Source organism: Astyanax mexicanus, chromosome 17 (genome assembly GCF_023375975.1).
Source record: "Astyanax mexicanus isolate ESR-SI-001 chromosome 17, AstMex3_surface, whole genome shotgun sequence".
NCBI classification, from domain to species: domain Eukaryota; kingdom Metazoa; phylum Chordata; class Actinopteri; order Characiformes; family Acestrorhamphidae; genus Astyanax; species Astyanax mexicanus.
In genome coordinates this window covers 3,660,911-3,679,622 of record NC_064424.1, presented here as the reverse complement: position 1 = coordinate 3,679,622, position 18,712 = coordinate 3,660,911, and the positions used below count along the sequence as shown (strand labels likewise).

At 35.2% G+C, this 18,712-nt stretch overlaps 1 protein-coding gene across 2 annotated transcripts in view; it reads right to left on the bottom strand.

Moving 5' to 3' along the window:
* Positions 1 to 703: 703 nt before the first annotated feature.
* The window catches only part of fybb (FYN binding protein b), a 54,536-nt gene continuing 36,527 nt past the window's right edge, over positions 704 to 18,712 (bottom strand). The window contains exons 7-19 of one of the 2 annotated variants that reach the window (XM_022666504.2): positions 18,196 to 18,322; positions 13,882 to 14,041; positions 11,812 to 11,947; positions 11,662 to 11,681; positions 10,109 to 10,178; positions 8,619 to 8,714; positions 7,088 to 7,128; positions 6,045 to 6,108; positions 5,256 to 5,355; positions 4,713 to 4,866; positions 4,578 to 4,611; positions 2,362 to 2,393; positions 704 to 1,133 (exon numbers count right to left, since the gene is read on the bottom strand). In XM_022666504.2, the coding sequence (XP_022522225.2) occupies positions 1,111 to 1,133; positions 2,362 to 2,393; positions 4,578 to 4,611; positions 4,713 to 4,866; positions 5,256 to 5,355; positions 6,045 to 6,108; positions 7,088 to 7,128; positions 8,619 to 8,714; positions 10,109 to 10,178; positions 11,662 to 11,681; positions 11,812 to 11,947; positions 13,882 to 14,041; positions 18,196 to 18,322 (1,057 nt within the window). In that variant the 3' untranslated portion in view covers positions 704 to 1,110. The remainder of the gene's footprint in view (positions 1,134 to 2,361; positions 2,394 to 4,577; positions 4,612 to 4,712; positions 4,867 to 5,255; positions 5,356 to 6,044; positions 6,109 to 7,087; positions 7,129 to 8,618; positions 8,715 to 10,108; positions 10,179 to 11,661; positions 11,682 to 11,811; positions 11,948 to 13,881; positions 14,042 to 18,195; positions 18,323 to 18,712) is intronic. The other variant, XM_022666505.2, reaches the window with a different exon arrangement.

The window sequence follows — 18,712 nt, the reverse complement described above, 5'->3', positions numbered from 1 at the left end:
TACTGTATTTCAGTAATTCAGTTAAAAATGTGAATGTGAAAAATATTTCACGCTTCTACTCAGTGATAAAACTCCTGCATCCGGACTGCAATTGAAAAAACAGGAGGACCAGTGAGTTTTTAGTCTTTCTATGTCACGTGACATCATGGAGTTCAGTAGCTCCTCCATTTCCACTCGCTGTTGTGTTTATATGTAATTACGGTGCGCGGCAGTGAACAAATAAATATTTTATTAAACGTGAGGAGACGAAACTCAGAGATGTGTGTCCGGACAGGACTAAAATTACCAGAGGACCACGGAGTTCAGAGAAACACAGTAGATAATTCAAAAAAATTTTAAAAAAAGAAAATTACCCCAGAACCCCCTGAGAAACTAGGGATACAGATTGGGTCTTGTGAGCATCCTAATAGCGTGAATATAAAAAAAATCAGATGACCAACCACCATGCACACCTATCTGGCATGCACAAAGGAAGTGTGCAAGTGTGCACAAGTGTGAGTAATGGGACATGACCTTTTCTTTTAGTAGTGAGCACTGTACACTGACCCATGTGTACGGAGCCATCTGCTGGCTGAGGTGTTGAACAGTAGGCTACTGTAGGCCTGTTTATTCATCCCGGCTCTGTGAACAGGGTCTGCTAATGCATAATACAGAAGCTGCTTCATGCATACTGCATCAGAAAACACAGCTGAACACAGAGAGGTCCTGCATATTCTTTATTAAAAAGTAATAGCACAGTGCAACAGTGCAGCCTGCAAAATATCAAAGGCCAACGAACACAATACTGCCTCCCAGACGAACATGATGAAGAAAATATATGGATTATGCTTTTTGCTTTAGGGAGGGAATAGCCTGGTTATCTCTTTCTAGGGGTAATTTCTTTTTAGATCTATAAATACTTTTGTCTCTTTGTAACAGTAAGAGTGCAGAAAAGTTTCCACCCTTTTAAACATTTAAACATTTAATCACACACTGATGGCATCCTGCCACTTTCAACACACTCAAGCATACATGCAATAAATAAGCCCAACGTGAACGGCCATACAACACAATAAAACAAGCCCATAGGACTGTAGCTGCATGAGGAGGCGGCTCTTCTCTCAGACATCTTTAATCGTTGTCGTAGATGCAATCTGAAAAGAGAGATTTGAATAAGATATTAATTAGACATCAGTATTACAAAAGTATATATATATATATATATATGTTTTTTTTACAGGCCATATATTATACTTTGATTATAAGGAAGTCAAGGCAAGTTAGTTAGTTTAGCACATTTCCTAAACAGACAATTTACAGTGTTTTACAGAAAAAAAATTCAATACATATGTGAAACAATTTAAAGCAGCAGTACTTTGGATTTTTTTTTTATAAATGCAGTACTTATCCTGAGTATGGAGAAGGCAAATACTATAATAAATGTAATTTATTATAATATGCAATAATGTGCTTCTGCTACCATCTGCAAAGCCACATACCGCTCTGGAATAAACTAAGAGACTACCTAAGTTTCTTTGATTTTACCAAACTGAAAAGATGGAGCCATCATTTTTGCACCAAGAGTGGCATAAAGTTATCCAAAAGCAGTGTGTAAGACTGGTGGAGGAGAACATGATGCCAAGATGCATGAAAACTGTGATTAAAAACCAGGGTTATTCCACCAAATATTGATTTCTGAACTCAGAACTCAGTTATTTCAGCCATTTCTCATTTTCTGCAAATAAATATGGGACAAATGTTGTTTGTAGTTTATAGAATAAAACAACAATGTCCATTTTAATCAAACATAAACCTATAAATAGCAAAGTCAAAGAAACTGATTCAGAAACGTCATTTTTTCCAGAGCTTTATATTTACTCTAAAATATATAACCGCTTTTGCTGTTTATCTGAGCAAATAAGGTGCTGCTAATGGTGCTGATACAAGAGCTACTGCGAACACTGAGATATCAGAACAGCAAACTCCTGAACAGTCTATATCTGCTCATTAACACATCGTTAATCTAAATTAACAGCGAATTAGAACTAAATATTTTTTATTCATTCACACTGAAAAGAGCCTGCAACACAATGCATGTTTACTTTTAGCAAGATTTTGATGCAGTTACACTAGAGTCAAGAAAATGGTCTGTGATGTAGGCGTCTGTTATTTAATGCTATTTTTATTTTACATAAATCTAAGTCATGATAATCACAATATAGCAAAGTAACAAATCAAATTGTATTTTAAATAAAAGTTGCACAAGTTAGAATGTTATAATCACACAGCTCACCTACACTTGTCTGCAATAGGCATCTGTCCTTAATAAATATTATTTCTAAATAACAGTATAGACAAGTATTTAGTATTTAGACAACTTACCATCACCAATGTCATCGTAGATGTCATTATCTCTGTGGAATCAGAAGATACATGCTCATCATTATCATTTTACATGCATTGAAATGTACAGTATTATATACAAAATCAGTAAATACACTTTACACTCAAAAATATACATTTTAAAAGTGTTTTAGTCACATGAACTAATATCATGCTCAGTAAAGTCACTAAAAATGTTTGTTGAGCAAACTTTTAGTTTACTATATATGCGACAAGGCTCTTTAATCAATGTTTGTTAGTAAAACATACAGTACATATTTCCTATTGGCTCCCGGCAACATATATTTGCATACTGAGCTTGTCTTCCCCCTTAATTTCCATTAGAATGTTTTTGCATTAGCATTTTATGTATATTGAGTCGCTGCCAGGCCTTAGTGTTGTAGGATGTAAAAGTAAAACTAAGACTTAAGATTCCTATTTTAACAGTGCACCATGCAGCTTGATTTAGAGCATGTCAGTGTGTCTTTGCTATCATAACGACGGGAAAAGTACACCTTGTGCAGCTTAAAACGTGAAGCAAAAGGCATGTATTAATTCTCTGAATTAATCATGGTTGTGATTAATTTTGGGCATAAGGTGAAATAAACCAATCATTGTGTCTCTTGCTCATCATTTCCTTTTTAAGAGTCAGGTGAGCTCTAATTTGGCTGGATTGCTATTTTAATGGCGCAGCTACCTGGATGTGTCCAAGGCTTCTCAGATGTAAAAATATTTGCATAGTTGCCAATAGGCTACGCTATAGTTTTGTGCACTGCTGGGTGTCAATGTGTGCATAATAACAAATGTGGATTTGTGCACCTGTGTTAACAATTCAACAGTGTTGTGCATGAACGAGTTCATTTTTTCATGAATGTTGAACTGAACGCAACACATTTTTTAATAAAGAACTTGAACGTGAATTAGTTTACAGTATGTGTCATGAACGGCAGACATCCCTGTAAATGAACGTTGGCTAGAGAGCGCGAGAGAGAGTGAGAGAGAGAGAGAGAGAGAGAGAGACCAACGACGAGAGCGCAGAGCGCGAGGGTGAGAGAGAGAGGGAAAGAGAGAGAGAGACCAACGACGAGAGCGCGAAGCGTGAGGGTGTGAGAGAGAGAAAGAGAGAGAGAGAGTGAGAGAGACTGACCGACTGACGACGAGAGCGCAGAGTGCGAGTGTGAGAGAGAGAGAGAGAGACCAACGACGAGAGCGCGGAGCGCGAGGGCGAGAGTGAGAGAGAGAGAGAGACCAATGACGAGAGTGTGAAGCGTGAGGGTGTGAGAGAGAGAGAAAGAGAGAGACAGAGAGAGAGAGAGAGAGACCGACCGACCTACCGACGACGAGAGCGCGGAGCGCGAGGGGGAGAGAGAGAGAGAGACCAACGACGAGAGCGCGAGGGCAAGGGCGAGAGAGAGAGAGACCAGAGCGCGAGCGCGAGGGTGGGAGAGAGAGAGAGAGACCAACGACGAGAGTGTGAAGCGTGAGGGTGTGAGAGAGAGAGAAAGAGAGAGAGAGACCGACCGACCGACCGACGACGAGAGCGCGGAGCGCGAGGGGGAGAGAGAGAGAGAGACCAACGACGAGAGCGCGGAGCGCGAGGGCAAGGGCGAGAGAGAGAGAGACCAACGACAAGAGCGCGGAGCGTGAGGGTGTGAGAAAGAGAGAAAGAGAGAGAGACCGACCGACCAACGATGAGAGCGCGGAGCACGAGGGCAAGGGCGAGAGAGAGAGAGAGAGAGAGAGAGAGAGAGAGACCGACCGACCGACGACTGGAGCGCGGAGCGCGAGGGGGAGAGAGAGATACAGAGAGAGAAAGAGAGAGAGAGAGACCAATGACGAGAGTGAGAGAAAGCGCTGGAAGTGGAAGTGATGCACGGAGACAGACACCGATTCTCCTTATGAACATTTTCATCACCTGGTAGGAAACCCACAATTGCAGTATCATGAGCAAATGTCTACAATTCAATGTATAGATAGCAATGAACGTCTGACTGTTGGCGTCTGTCTAGGTTGTATTCAGTCAGTGGTGCTGACTGAATCAATGTAGATACAGTATATTGCTATTTTAATGGCGCAGCTACCTGAACGTGTCCGAAGTACTGTTGCTATTTAAAGGCGGAAGTTGTGAAAATACACTGTTGGTGAGGCGTAAGATTTTTTAGTTATTAGTTAAATTGAGTCAATCAAAAATATATTTTCGGGTACTGTGAACTCACTCTGATTGGATGTTGCTGGTTGAGACATATCCAACTGTAAAAACAGGGAGATTTAAGGTAAGTTTCTATTATATATTAATTTCGAGTTTAATCTAAATGTTATAATTCAGAGTAAAGGATAATCTCTGTACTCACACTTGCCCTCCTTATTCCTGCAGATGAGTTTGTCGGATTCTGAATTGCTGATGACGTCCAGGATCTCTCCTACCTGCACGGCTAAGTCCCGCCCACTCGCTTTCTTATTGCACGCAGCCGTCACCTGGTACATCACCTGGATCTCCCCCTCAAACTGAAAACACAGAGCAGCGCTTAATAATAATTCATATCTAATGCAGTCTGTGGAAAAAAACACAGCAAAATAATATAAATATAAAATACAAAATAACATATTTTCCTTCTGATAAAGAAATCCCTGATGAAAAAAAGATTTATACTTATTAATACTTATTTAAAACATATTGAGAAATGTCTAAGTATGCTGTAAATATACTAACAGAGATTTATGTACGTACCTAAAATATATTATAAATACATTAATGATATGCTTTCACCAAAATGTTTGAAAGTATCAAACATTTGATCATACTTTGTAAAAATATATAATATATTGTATTTTAAATAAATAGGAAATATGAAATAATTGTACATATTTTATCGTCCACCCCCAGCACGCAGTACCTTAAACTTCTTTCTGAATTCTTTCTCCTCTTTTTCAAACTTCTTCTGCTTCTTCGGGTCGTCTGTCTTAATTTCAGCTTTCGGCCTTAGTTTAGGGAGACTGAAGAGAAAAGATTATTCCGCAGGTGTAATAAAATTATAATATACCATCAGTGTTGGGTAAAAACATAATTTTTAATTTCATTTGATCACTTTTAGAAAAAAAGACAAAAAAGTTAAAAAGATGAATCTGGCAGTTGTTTTGCACATCATGGCAAAACACTTGGAATAAAAATATTTCTATATTAACTTCCACAGAAGTTAGCATGTGTATATATATATATATATATACACACATGCTAACTTCTGTACTTTCAGTAATTCAGTTTAAAATGTGAAACTAATATATTGATATATTGTATAGATGTATTAAACACAACTATTTTAAGCACTTATTTTCTCCAAACCATCACTGATCATCAGTAAATTTTACATTTTATTTAAAGTGAATCAAGGGATCAGAGTCTGGAGGAAGAGTGGAGACACACACAGTCCAAACTGCTCGAGGTCTAGTGTGAAGTTTCCACCAATCAGTGATGGTTTGGAGAGTCATGTCTGTCATCTGCTGGTGTTGATCCACTGTGTTTTATTATCAAGTCTAAAGTCAGTGCAGTTTTGTTTTCCCACAAAATCTTACAGCACTTCCTATCTTACAGCTTCCCTCTGCTACTGACAACTTTTATGGAGATGCAGATTTCATTTTCCAGCAGGATTGAATGATAAGTATATAAAAGTGGTGTGAGAATGTACCTGCTGAGAGGAGGAGGTGGAGGAAACTGATCTACATCATCGTAGATTTCCTCAGTCGACTGATCTGATAATGAAAGTTAAATGACAATAAAATAACTGCATTCATATACAATTATATGGACCTTTATTTAGTAATCACTTAGTTTACCACTGTTTGGCTTGACTTTGTTTTTACATCCTCTGGATATACAGTATGTAGATATACATTTATAACATATATAAAAAATATATCTTTCATAAGATTCATATTCATGTAGCATTACTGTATATGTTGCACATTCATATTGTTTATAATATATGTTTGACATATATATATGGTATGTAATCAAATGTAATTTAAATACATCTGTATGTTTTACATCCGTATATATTTCATGAGCCCTGACATATATGGAACATATATTTTCAAGAATGTATTTCACATACTGTACATAAGCAGACATATATTTTTAATAGACCCAACATAACCTGATATGTCAATATATTAAGCTCCAATTTCTAATAGGTTTAATATGTGTACATATATGTTTTTACTTTATAAAGCCATATATTTTGTTTATGACAATCTAAAATATACGCACATATATTACATGTGTGTATCAATGAAGTTTATTTTGCCCCATAATCATGTATTGTGGCACTGTCAGAGCCATATATTTGTTAAAATATTTGCCCAACCCTTTTCATTTACCTATTCAGTCTCATTAATTAACTTATAACAGCTGTACAAAAAAATGCTCAATAAAAATGCTCAGTATCAGTCAAAAGTTTGGACGCACCGCTTCTTCTTAAATATATTTCTTTCTCTTTATGATTTTTTTACATTGTACATTTTATATTGAAGACTGTATTAAAGCTTTACAGGATCACATGCAGAATTTATTAAGAAGTTATTAAACTAAAAGAATAATTAAGTTAAACAAACCTGACTATGTTTTATACTTCTACAATGTAGAAAATGCATTAAATTAAGAAAAACTGGTGCTGTAAATATAAAATATATCACATGAATCAGTAAAAAAGCTCCAGAGGTCAGTCAATACCTGTGTTTCCATCCTGATTAAACTGTGAGGGAGGTGGTACCCTGCAAATACAGACACGTTCACTTTATCATTACATCATCATCAATACATCCGATCATGTTTTATTGAATGAAAAATGTAAGATTTTGATTTTAAAGGAAAAGAAGAAAGAATAGCACACTGAGTTTTCAGTTTATTTTGTATTATTACTCTGTACCTGCACTCATTGGCCATTTTATCAGAAATATCGCCAGTCCAACTAAGCTTCTTTAATATATTTACTAAATACATATATCTACTAAATATATATAAATATATCTACCAAAATACATTCATTTACATTTAGCATATATGCAGCTGAAACACTAGGTAACAGTCTAGTGCAAAATCCCAAATTTTGGGGGTAGTGCACTATAGGACTCTGTGGACTCTGTGGGCGTGGCCTAAGCTTTTGTTCTTAATGGCTTTATTTTTTCTCCTTAAATTACTTTTACTTTTATACTTTAAGTAGTTTTAAATCCAGAACTTTTTTTAACACTTTTACTTAAAAAAGGTAAAAAACTTGATTTGATACTTCAACTTCTAACTTCTGAAGTATTTTAAACACTAGTATCTATACTTCTACCTACAGAGTAGAGTGTGGAATATGGAGCTAAACTAGTGTTTATTTCTTCTATTAAAGCTTCCTGTTAAATTTTCTGTTAAACTCTTGTAACTTTTTTGTAACAGCACATTATACTCGTACTTATTTAAAAAGCATGAGAACTACCATGAGATATTAAATATAATATGATAAAGTAAAAAAAAAGACTCTGGTCGGTCAGTCATAACATAAAATACACTTTTATATTTTTGTTCCTGCTCCAAAAAGAGGGAACACAGGAAGGTACAAGCACTATTTAAAAAAAATGATCATAACCATTTTAATCGTAATTATAAATACATAATACTATTGCGATTAATACAATTCATTTTTAACTCTATTGACACCACCATAATAAATATATTAAATATATTTCCAATTGAATTTTTATAAATTTTCACCATTAATTGTTTTTTTTTTAATTGGTTAACACTGCTAATTAATTGTAAGCCGATTAAATGTATGTCCTGTATATTAATTACATGATTGGTGTGTCTAACACTAAAACTAGCCAATAGCCGAAGTGTTTGTACAGGTTATGAAGTTAAGATATATACCTAATAAACAGGAAGCTCAGAGCACACTTCTCATTTATACAGTTATACAATAAATCACACAGATTAATTATTACAAAAATTTTAAAAAGCATAGAAGAGTGTAAGAAAGTGTTAAAGCATTTCATTTAAACAGGGATTTGTTTGCAGGTTAGAATCAGTTATGTTTGTGAACATTATTAGACTATTAAACACAATCAGGAGTGATTGAGAGCGTATATACAGTTAATTTAAGATGTTGATTTAGGTAGGTACGGGGTTCTGGGTTATGGGGTTACATTAAAGAGGTTATATTAATGATTCAAAGGAAGAAATATCATCTCGTTGGATCTTACAGAAATATACTGAAAATTACTCGTTATTGAAGACTGGGCTTTTTCTCCGGTCAATAGGGACTTTTAGCATCCGAAAGAAGCTGCGAGGTTTCTGCAGAAACCTGGACTCTGGGTTGCTAGTACAGGGATGCGGTATGATGAGACACAAACCTGATATATTATTATATGTACAGATATATTTACACACACACAAACAGTGTCTACACAGCAAAAATGAGGGCCCTATTTTAATGATCTATAGGCGATTTGTGTGATTTAAGGTGTGTCAGTGTGTCTTTGCTATCGTAACGATGGGAAAAGTACACCTTGTGCATCTGAAAATAAGCAAAAGGCGAGTACTAATGATTTTAATTAATTATAGGTGTGTTTTGGGCGTATTGTGCAATAAACCAATTAAACCAATCAGTGTGTCACTTGTCTTTCCAAAGTCTTTCTGAACTGCTGCTGATGCTGTAGCATTGCCGAGTAGCATCACAGCGCTAACGCTCGGAGGAAAACGTAATGAGTGGGTTCTGATACATCAGCTCACAGATGCAGCCTTGTGCTGATCCACATCACCCTTTGGAGTGATGAGGGGAAAGAGAAGGTGCCATCTACTATCTACCCACCAAGAAAGAGCAAGACCAATCATGCTCTCTCGGGGCTCCGGCAGCTGATGATATATTTAAGATGTTTTTAATGTATTTAAGACACATTAATGTATTTAAGGGCCCTATTTTAGCAAGCTATAGCGCACTGGTCAATTGTGCAATGTGCACTGAGTATGCGCAACGTGCACAGCTCTAGGATTAGTATTAGGATTGTGCGACTGTCTGTTGACTGTTGTCAGGGTTTTAATCAGTCAGTGGAGCTCCTGTATTTCCAGCTGCTGAGAACACACCTCACTTACACTTTGTCAGTGTAAATTTATTCCTAAACTCCGACGCTATTTTAACAAAAATAGACTGTTGATGGGGTGTAAGATATCAATGAGCATCGCAATGTTCCCTACACAGGGTGTACGATAGGGCCCTTAAATCTACCACATGTAGAAACTTCCTAAATATTTAAAGTAAGTTTTAACGTTTTTTGTTAAGAGTTTACTCCATATTTTGAGTAAATATAACTTAAATTGACTTAAAGCTAAGATCCACTACATAATGGGCTGACCCAACATTAACTAAATCTAATTTATCAACAAAAAAAAACATATATAACACCTAAATACACACATATAACCCTCACAAACAATGTAAAACTTCTTAAAAAAACAAAAACTAAGAATAACAGCAAAAGCAAAATTAAGAGGTGGAGCCTCTGAGACAGAATATTGAATATTATACTAAATTATACTGAGTATAATTGTAATTCTGGGAAATAACACCCTCTCTGTGGATTGTTTAACACTGAGGGTTGTTAGAATAACTCGCAGGGAGTTTACACTCTAGTTTTAACACTGTGTTTTTAAATTTTAGCACAATGTAAAACATATATATAACGAAAGTTTTAATAAAATAAAGGCTATTCTCACCTGACCATTAAACTGGGGTCGTCCAGATCATCATACACATCGTCTCCTTCTGGGGGTGGAGGTAGCACCACTATGAACAGCAGAGGGCGGTGTTATTATTCACATAGCATTTCACATCCATAAACATACCTATTTTTATAGGGCAGACATATACAAGCAATATATGAAATTGTTTACATTTCTATCTAATAGGTTTTATATGTAGTTTTATACAACAGTTAGTTCTGACCTCACAATCTGATTGGTTGAGAAGTGTTCTAGCCGTGCTGATATTTGTGAAAACATCACGGCCTTCTCACATTAAAACTGTATCACTGCGCTGAAGAGTTATTTTTTATTTTATCCTATTAGTGAGTTTTTTACTGTTTATCACTTCACCTGTCTGACTTACTCTAATTCTAATTCTTCTCTTCAGTTCTGCTGAAACTGAGACTCAGTCCTTAATCATGTTAATCTGAGCTAAAGGCTAAAGCTGCTGTTTCCATGTGGGTCAGCCAGACGTCTTCCTGTACCAGTTTTTTTGAAGGTGTAGGAAACAGAATTTACAGCTCTCTGCCTTTATCTGTAATTTCTTTAAAGAAAAGACATTAACATTTACATAGTTACAGAGTTCTCTGTGTTTCTGTGTCTTTTTCTAGTTATTATGATGAAAAATGGGGATGTTCTAAAACTTTTGACCGGTAGTGTATGTACATATATGTTTTATGTGTTATATGCTTTTTACTTTTACTTTTGTCCATATATTTCATAAACGACAATCTCATATATGTGCATCTTATATATTGCATTTGTATGAGGGTTAGAGCATGGTTGCTGCAAACTCAGTCATTTTTGCTAACAAATAAAAAGTGCATTTAAGTATATTTTTTATTTTTTAAAAGTATACTTAACATGGAAAAGTATATATTTTTAGCATTGAAATTATTTCATACTTCAATACATACAGGCCGTTATTGTAAACGACAATCTCATATATGTGCATCTTATATATTGCATTTGTATGAGGGTTAGAGCATGGTTGCTGCAAACTCAGTCATTTTTGTAAGTAAGTAAAAATTCTTAGAAAACAAAAGTGCATTTAAGTACATGGAAAAGTATATTGTTTTTAGCATTAAAATTATTTCGTACTTTAATACATAATAAACATACTATTTCGAGACTACTTATGGTAAGCTATATTTAAATACAGCATAAAAGCATTAGGTTTGTGCTTTTAAGTGCTTTTTTACATAATTTTTAATACACGTGAAGTATATTGTAAATGAACTAATTTGTGTATTAATGCACATATTGTGTACACCTTAATGACATTAGAATAAAAAAATACACTAAAGTGCATTTTAAGCAGTATTTTATATATTTAACGCATATTGCTCAAAAATACATTTTATGGAATAACAGAGGAAGTATATTTAATATGTATTTTAAATTTAAAAATGTATATTTAATATTCTTTAACTAAATTTAACATACTTTTAATGCTCTTAAGTATATTTCCTGTTTTTACAGGGACACTGTGTTTGTATAGAAATTAAATTGGACTAAATACTTACATCCTGAACCACCGTGACTTCTGTAATCATAAATAAAAATTATTTCAGTTTGATTATTAGCTATTAAATAAATAAATTAAATAAATCTGTACATTAACAACGACCCACATCATTGATATTAATAATTTGGACAGGATGCAGATGCTGTACCTGTTGAGCTCTTCTTGAGGAGCTACATCATCGTACACCTCTCCATCATCATGGTCCATTTGAGATGGGAGGGACAGGCCTTGATTCTTCAGCTTATCAAAGTCGATCTCAACTTGATCAGTCTTTACGTAGCCAACTGAAACAGAACATAATCATCTACTCAGCATCACTTCACAGGAAAACATACATATACATATACATACAGTATATCTTTCATTACAAGAGCCATCAGACTCTTTATCTCCTCCCATCGGGGACGGGATGCAGCTGCCGACTGAGTTTAATCCAGTCACACCACATGGACTTTATTACTCAACCACTTTAATTCTTAATTCTTTACACCATCACTTCCCCAACCTCACTTACTGTCAAGTACAGTTACTCATGATTGAGTATTCACATATTCACTTCTCAGAACTATTTTGTAACCTATGCCTATTTATATTTATATTTATATTTATATTTATATGGCACATCAGTCACTTTTATAATCAATGTCATTGCACCTTGCACTTTGCTCTGTTAATTATCATGCTCCTGTTACAGATAGATCTTTACCTTGTATAATAAGTTTTTTATAGCCTTATATATTTTCTATTCTTCTGTGTTTTAATTGATGTTTAACATGTTTCTTATTGTAATCTGTTGTTGCTGCTGGATGTCTAAATTTCTATTATGTCTATTAAATCTATCTATCTGTCTATCTATCTATCTATCTATCTATCTATCTATCTATCTATCTATCTATCTATCTATCTGTCTGTCTGTCTGTCTGTCTGTCTGTCTGTCTGTCTGTCTGTCTGTCTGTCTGTCTGTCTGTCTGTCTGTCTGTCTGTCTGTCTGTCTACTCAAGTAAAAGTAAAAGTATCCATCTAAAAATCTGCTCGAGTAAAAGTAAAAAGTACTCAATTTAAAATGTACTTTTAGTAAAAGTTATATAGGTCCTTTTCATTATTTGATGTAAAAAAGTAAAAACTAATCATAAATTAAATTGTTTTTAATTAATTATTATTCCACATAATTAAAAAAAAAAAATTCCCCCAACATTTTATTTTTTACTCAGTATTTGGGAGTTTTCGGATGTAGCAAAGTAAATTACTTGTGCCAAAATGTACTTGAGTAAAAGTAAAATTACCTATTTTAAAAACTACTTTAAAAATTACAAATTACTCATAAAATCTACTCAATTACAGTAACTTGAGTAAATGTAAATAATTACTTTCCACCTCTGCTATCTATCTATCTAGTATCCAACAACAGTGAAACACCCCTCACATTACTGCACATATTTTATTATGAATACTATAACTATTAAACTTGGATATAACTGACAGTAATTAATGTACAGCGTATATAGCAGTATAGATTCACTGACCTCTGAAAATAACTCAACACACAGCCGTTAATGTCGAAATAGCTAATAACAGTATTGATATTTAATTATTAGTTTAAATATAAAAATTGGTGTCAGAAGAGGTTTATGGTTCTTTACGGTCCACAGTTCTGATTGGATAAAAATTAAATGTTTTTTTTATTCAGATTTAAAAAATATGATGTGTGTACTTAATGTTTTTGACTCTTGTATCATAATACATCAACCTAATACTCATGATGCATGAATATGTATATAAAAATAAGAGACAACATAAAATGATGAGTTTCTTTGATTTTACCAAATTAAAAACCTCTGGAATATAATCAAGAGGAAGATGGATGATCACAAACCATCAAACCACCAAACTGAACTGCTTGAATTTTTGCACCAAGAGTAAAGCAGCATAAAGTTATCCAAAAGCAGTGTGTAAGACTGGTGGAGGAGAACATGATGCCAAGATGCATAAAAAAACTGTGATTAAAAACCACCAGGGTTATTCCACCAAATATTAATTTCTGGATTCTGGAATTTGGGAGAAATGTTGTCTGTAGTTTATAAAATGTTCAAACATATACCTAGAAATAGCAAAATCAGAGAAACCGATTCAGACACTGAAGTCGTCTCTCAATTTATATATATATATATATATATATATACAATATTTTGGTTTCTCTTAATGAAATACTTCCACTTACAAGACCCGTCTCGTGTCCTGGCCAGCCACCGGCCCTCAGGGTTGTCTGTAATCCGCAGGATCTCGATAGGCTCGCCCTGTTTAATGCTGAGGTCATTCTTACCTCCTTTACTGTCTACTCTCGCTTTTACTTTATGGATGACCTGGAGGGGTCCAGATAGCTGCAGAGAAATCAAATACAAAATTTTAAGGCAATGCAATTTGTATAGCACCTTTTATATACAGAAGCAATTCAAAGTGCTTTACAGAAAGATTTAAGACTCAATGTAGAACCAGTTTAAAAGACAGTTATAAGAAATTATAGCATCACAGCGCTAACGCTCGGAGGAAAGTGCAGCGACTCGGTTCTGATACATCAGCTCACAGATGCAGCCTTGTGCTGCTGATCCACATCACCCTAGGAGTGATGAGGGGAAAGAGAAGAGCACCATCTACTGTACCCACCCAGAGAGAGAGAGCAAGGCCAGTTGTGCTCTTTTAGGGCTCTGGCAGCTCATGGCAAGCTGCATGACCGGGATTCGAACCAGTGATCGCCTGATCAAAGTGGCAGTGCATTAGTCTGCTGGACCACTCGAAGCCCAGCAGAGAAAAATGAACATTTTAAAACGGAATTGAAATTAATAAAATTGAAATATAAGAAATCATTTTACAGTTTTTCTCCATTGGTTTGGCTCATTTCTTGAAACTGAGATGACATTATCAAAATAACATGGACAAATCCCCAAACTAACTTGCGGTTCCTCACAACAGAATGGCATTTCTCATTGCTTTCATCACATTTCAAATGCTTTATACATGTCTCAAGCACTTAGTACATCTTTGCAAATGGTTATGTACAAGTAGCCTACACTTAACACAATCATCCTACATTTAGTACATTTTCCAAAAGAATGCATCTAGTTGGTCTATCCCAATTGGTTGGTTCTCAGTGTAATGGTTGTTCTCTTCAAAACATGTCAGCACAATTTCATCGTATAAGTCATCATCTGCAGAATAGTCTGCTCAAATGTCAAAATGAATTAAGAAATTGTATTACAATACAGAACACATATTTTGGAAAATTTCATAAATTCATGACAATCAGGTGAGTAGGTAACAGGTGAAAGCAGGTTTTGACGAGGAGGAGTGTCTCACATTACAGGTGACCAATCCATCAGTTTGTTACCTGACAGGTGTTGTCTATGATTTTGAATGCTGGCATTGATGTATATATACAGCTTGGCCTGGTGCTTGTACTTTTATGCTACTTCTGTGATGATATAACAGGCGATCAGTGTAGAGGATGGCTCAGGCATTCTTCCCAAGGTGCATTGCTAAAGAACACATCAGATGCGATGTTGATGAGAATTTGTGGCCAAACAGCAGTGAATGGATGGCCAGAAAGATGACCAGGAGAGAGAGAGGGGAGTGACACAGAGTATTCAGAATTTTACTGTATTGCATTTGTGATGCTTGACTGTTTTTTCATAGACTGTGTATAGCTGGACAGAGCATCGTCTCTCAAAAGTGAAGCCACCACATGTCGGGCGCCCCCTGCTGTTCGGTTTCAGAAAGCTGTGTAACCCCACCCATCCCCATAGGTTTCAATGGCAAAACAGACAATTTTCAATCACGTTTTTGTTCTAATATACTGTAATTATACCTCCATTATTTAAATGCAGCAGCTAGTGTAACCTCTGCTTATATTGTTACATGTTTATATCCCCACAGAATTCATTTTTAAAACGTTATTCAGCTCTATTCAAAACGGTGTAGTTATTGTAAAGGGCCGGTTATGGGTGGGACCAATAACAGACCATTAGCTCTGCTTCGCTCTGCAGTCTGTGACGGCGAGGCAGCCCTCAGGGGTGGGGTTATTTAAATGAGTAGGCTGTCTCTCCACAGTCTTTCTCCCTCCTCTGGTCTCTACTGCGCAGAATCGGGTGTCAGGATCGCCAACATGGCGGAAGATTTTGGCTTCATTTTCATTAAATAAATGGGAACGGCGACACAGCGTCCATCTTTTTTACAGTCTCTGTTTTTTTTACATACTGTAATGTATTTTGTTTTGTTTTTGCAGGTTTTTGTATTTTGTATACATAGTATATTTGATACATTTTCCTTAGTATTTTCTTTTCTTTTCTACCTACAGTAATGTGTAAAGACGTGTAGTGTGAAAATTGTATTCCTTCAGCTAGACCTCTGCCAAAAAGACAAAACATCTAAGCATTTTGACTTGCAGTACTTACACAATGCCAAAGGGACAATGCATTATGGGGACACTGATGATTTGTGTGAGAAAGGAAATTAGTTTTGACACATGGGTAAACTGTTTTTGGAGCGATATGAGCATTTGATGAGGATCCATGTAGTTTTGCTGCACCGTCCAGTTTATTTTGACAGGAGGACGAAATGAATGAAAATGTGCCAAAGCAATTGAGAAGGATCTATGCCATTTTTATGGTACTGACTATTTATATGGGAGAGGGACTTCATTTTGAAGCAAGAATGAACGTTTTGTGAGACATATGACATTTTGCTGGTTATCTGAAGTGTTGCGAAGAACTGTAAGTCTGTTTGGCTAATTTACCTTATAGTTATAGGAATGTCATCTCAGTTTCAAGAAATGAGCCAAACCAATTGAGAAAAACTGTAAGATATAATACCGAACAATGTTAAAAGAAAGTTACAAGACATTAAAATAACACACAATAAATTAAACCTTGACTGTAGAGAGTGTAGTTAATGCTGGAGGTTGATGATGATTATTGTGGCTTTCATCAGTAAAGATGATTTTAGAATGTGAAGAGAATAGACTGAAACTATCACCGAGACAAAATAAGGACGTTTTCACATCTGAAAGTTCTGTATATTTGATCCGGTTAGTTTCAGTTTTACACTGCAGTTTAGTGACGGGCTAAAATACTTTACTACATCCTGCCTTCATCATCAGATAAGTGGGCGGAGTCTCTCTATACTTCATATTTATTAGTGGCATGGTAGCTTAGTGTTTAGCATGTTCGCCTCCCAGCACTGGGGTCTTGGGTTCAAGTCCATAACTGGGTGGAGTTTCCATGTTTTCCCTGTGTCTGCATGGGTTTCCTCCAGGAACTCCGGTTTCCTCCCACAGTCCAAAACCAGGGAGATCAGGTAAATTGAATACTCTAAATTAAATATTCAAATTGTCTTTGTATCTGAATGTATAGGTATATGTATTGCACTGCAACAAATCCATTGGCAAAAAAACTAGACAAAATATATGCAAATTAAGACAAATATATGTATATTAAGCAAAAAAAAACCTGCCAATTGGGTAAGCAAAATTTTCTTAGTAAGATTTATTACAAAAAGCAATGGCAAAGTCTCAAAATGAGTGAAGAAACACCTAAATCAAGCAGGAAAAGTCACTGTTTTTGGACACAAGAATCAGAATAGCTTGCAGAATAAATTGCTGCTTGATTGTGCTTATTTTGAGTTTAAATTACTTAAAATAAGGTACACATTCTAAGCAAGAATGATTAAGATAATTATCCCTAAAATAATTACACAATGCTTAGTAAGATAAAAAGTCTTATCAGAGAAGAAAATAAGATATATTGCCTTAAATGTAGAAAATTTCACTTGCTAAGACTTAGTTTTTTGCAGTGTGTACAGGTGGGCAGTTGTTTCCGGTTGAGAGTACTCTGTGCGTTATTGGCTGCCGCTTCTCTATTGGCTGTGTGTGGATGAGTGCTGAATATGAAGGGTTGTGTGTAAAACGTGTAAATTGAAAAGCTTCCTTTGGTTTTAAGAAAGGCGCTATATAAGTGTAATTTTATTCATATTAATTGACACCTCTGACCTTAAATCCACTAGTCCCTATAAAACCTCAAAAAACATAAGCCTTGCACAACACAGTATATGTATAGAATTTAAAGGGTAACTAAACCCCCTAATTTTAGCTGACAATAAAAAATAAAAAAATGCATTAAAAAAATGGGAGGGGTGATGTATGGGTTTAGGGGCGGGGCAGGAGGGAAAGCTGATTGGGCTGAGCAGTGTCTCTCTGATAGCAGTGAGACGCAGATGATTGGACGTCAGCAGGGGGGTGGATTATTGATTATGGACTGATCTGCATATTGTGTACACAAAATCATCATTCTTGCTTATAGCAGGGGCAGAAATTACCACAAAAAGTGTTTTTTAAAAGTTAGGAAATATTTCTAATAATTTTAATCAGGACTGGTATGTTTCACAACTTCAAAAAACACATTTCAGCTATTAATAAAAATATATATATGGTTTAGGGTTTAGTGCCTCTTTAACACAGTAATGAAATGATGCATTCTGAACTTACTTTGAATTTCTTTCTGGCCTCTTGGTCTTTTCTCTCTCGCTCCTTCTGATCTTTCTTTTCTTGCTCTGCTCGTTTTTTCTCCTCCTTCTCTCGCTTTTTATCTTGTTCCTTTGCCTCCACTTTAGACCTGTTTAATGATAGCACCCACACAGAAATGCAATATATTAGATATATGTTTCTATATCAAAAGTGGTGTTTTTTTGCCTATGTATGTTGCCTATAAATTGATATATTATTGTTATTATCTCATACATTCTGTACATCCTCTGGATATATGTAAATATAAGTTGATAACATATATGAAATACACATAATACACATAATTTGCATATATGTAGTTATATGATTCACATTCATATGGTATTATTTATAGTTATATAAATAATTAGCTAATCTACACAAGTATGTATGATATGTAATATATAATACAAATTGTTTCACATCCATAACCATACATATTTTTATGGACCTGACATTAATGGACCTGACATGTCAATAAATGAAATTGTTCAAATTT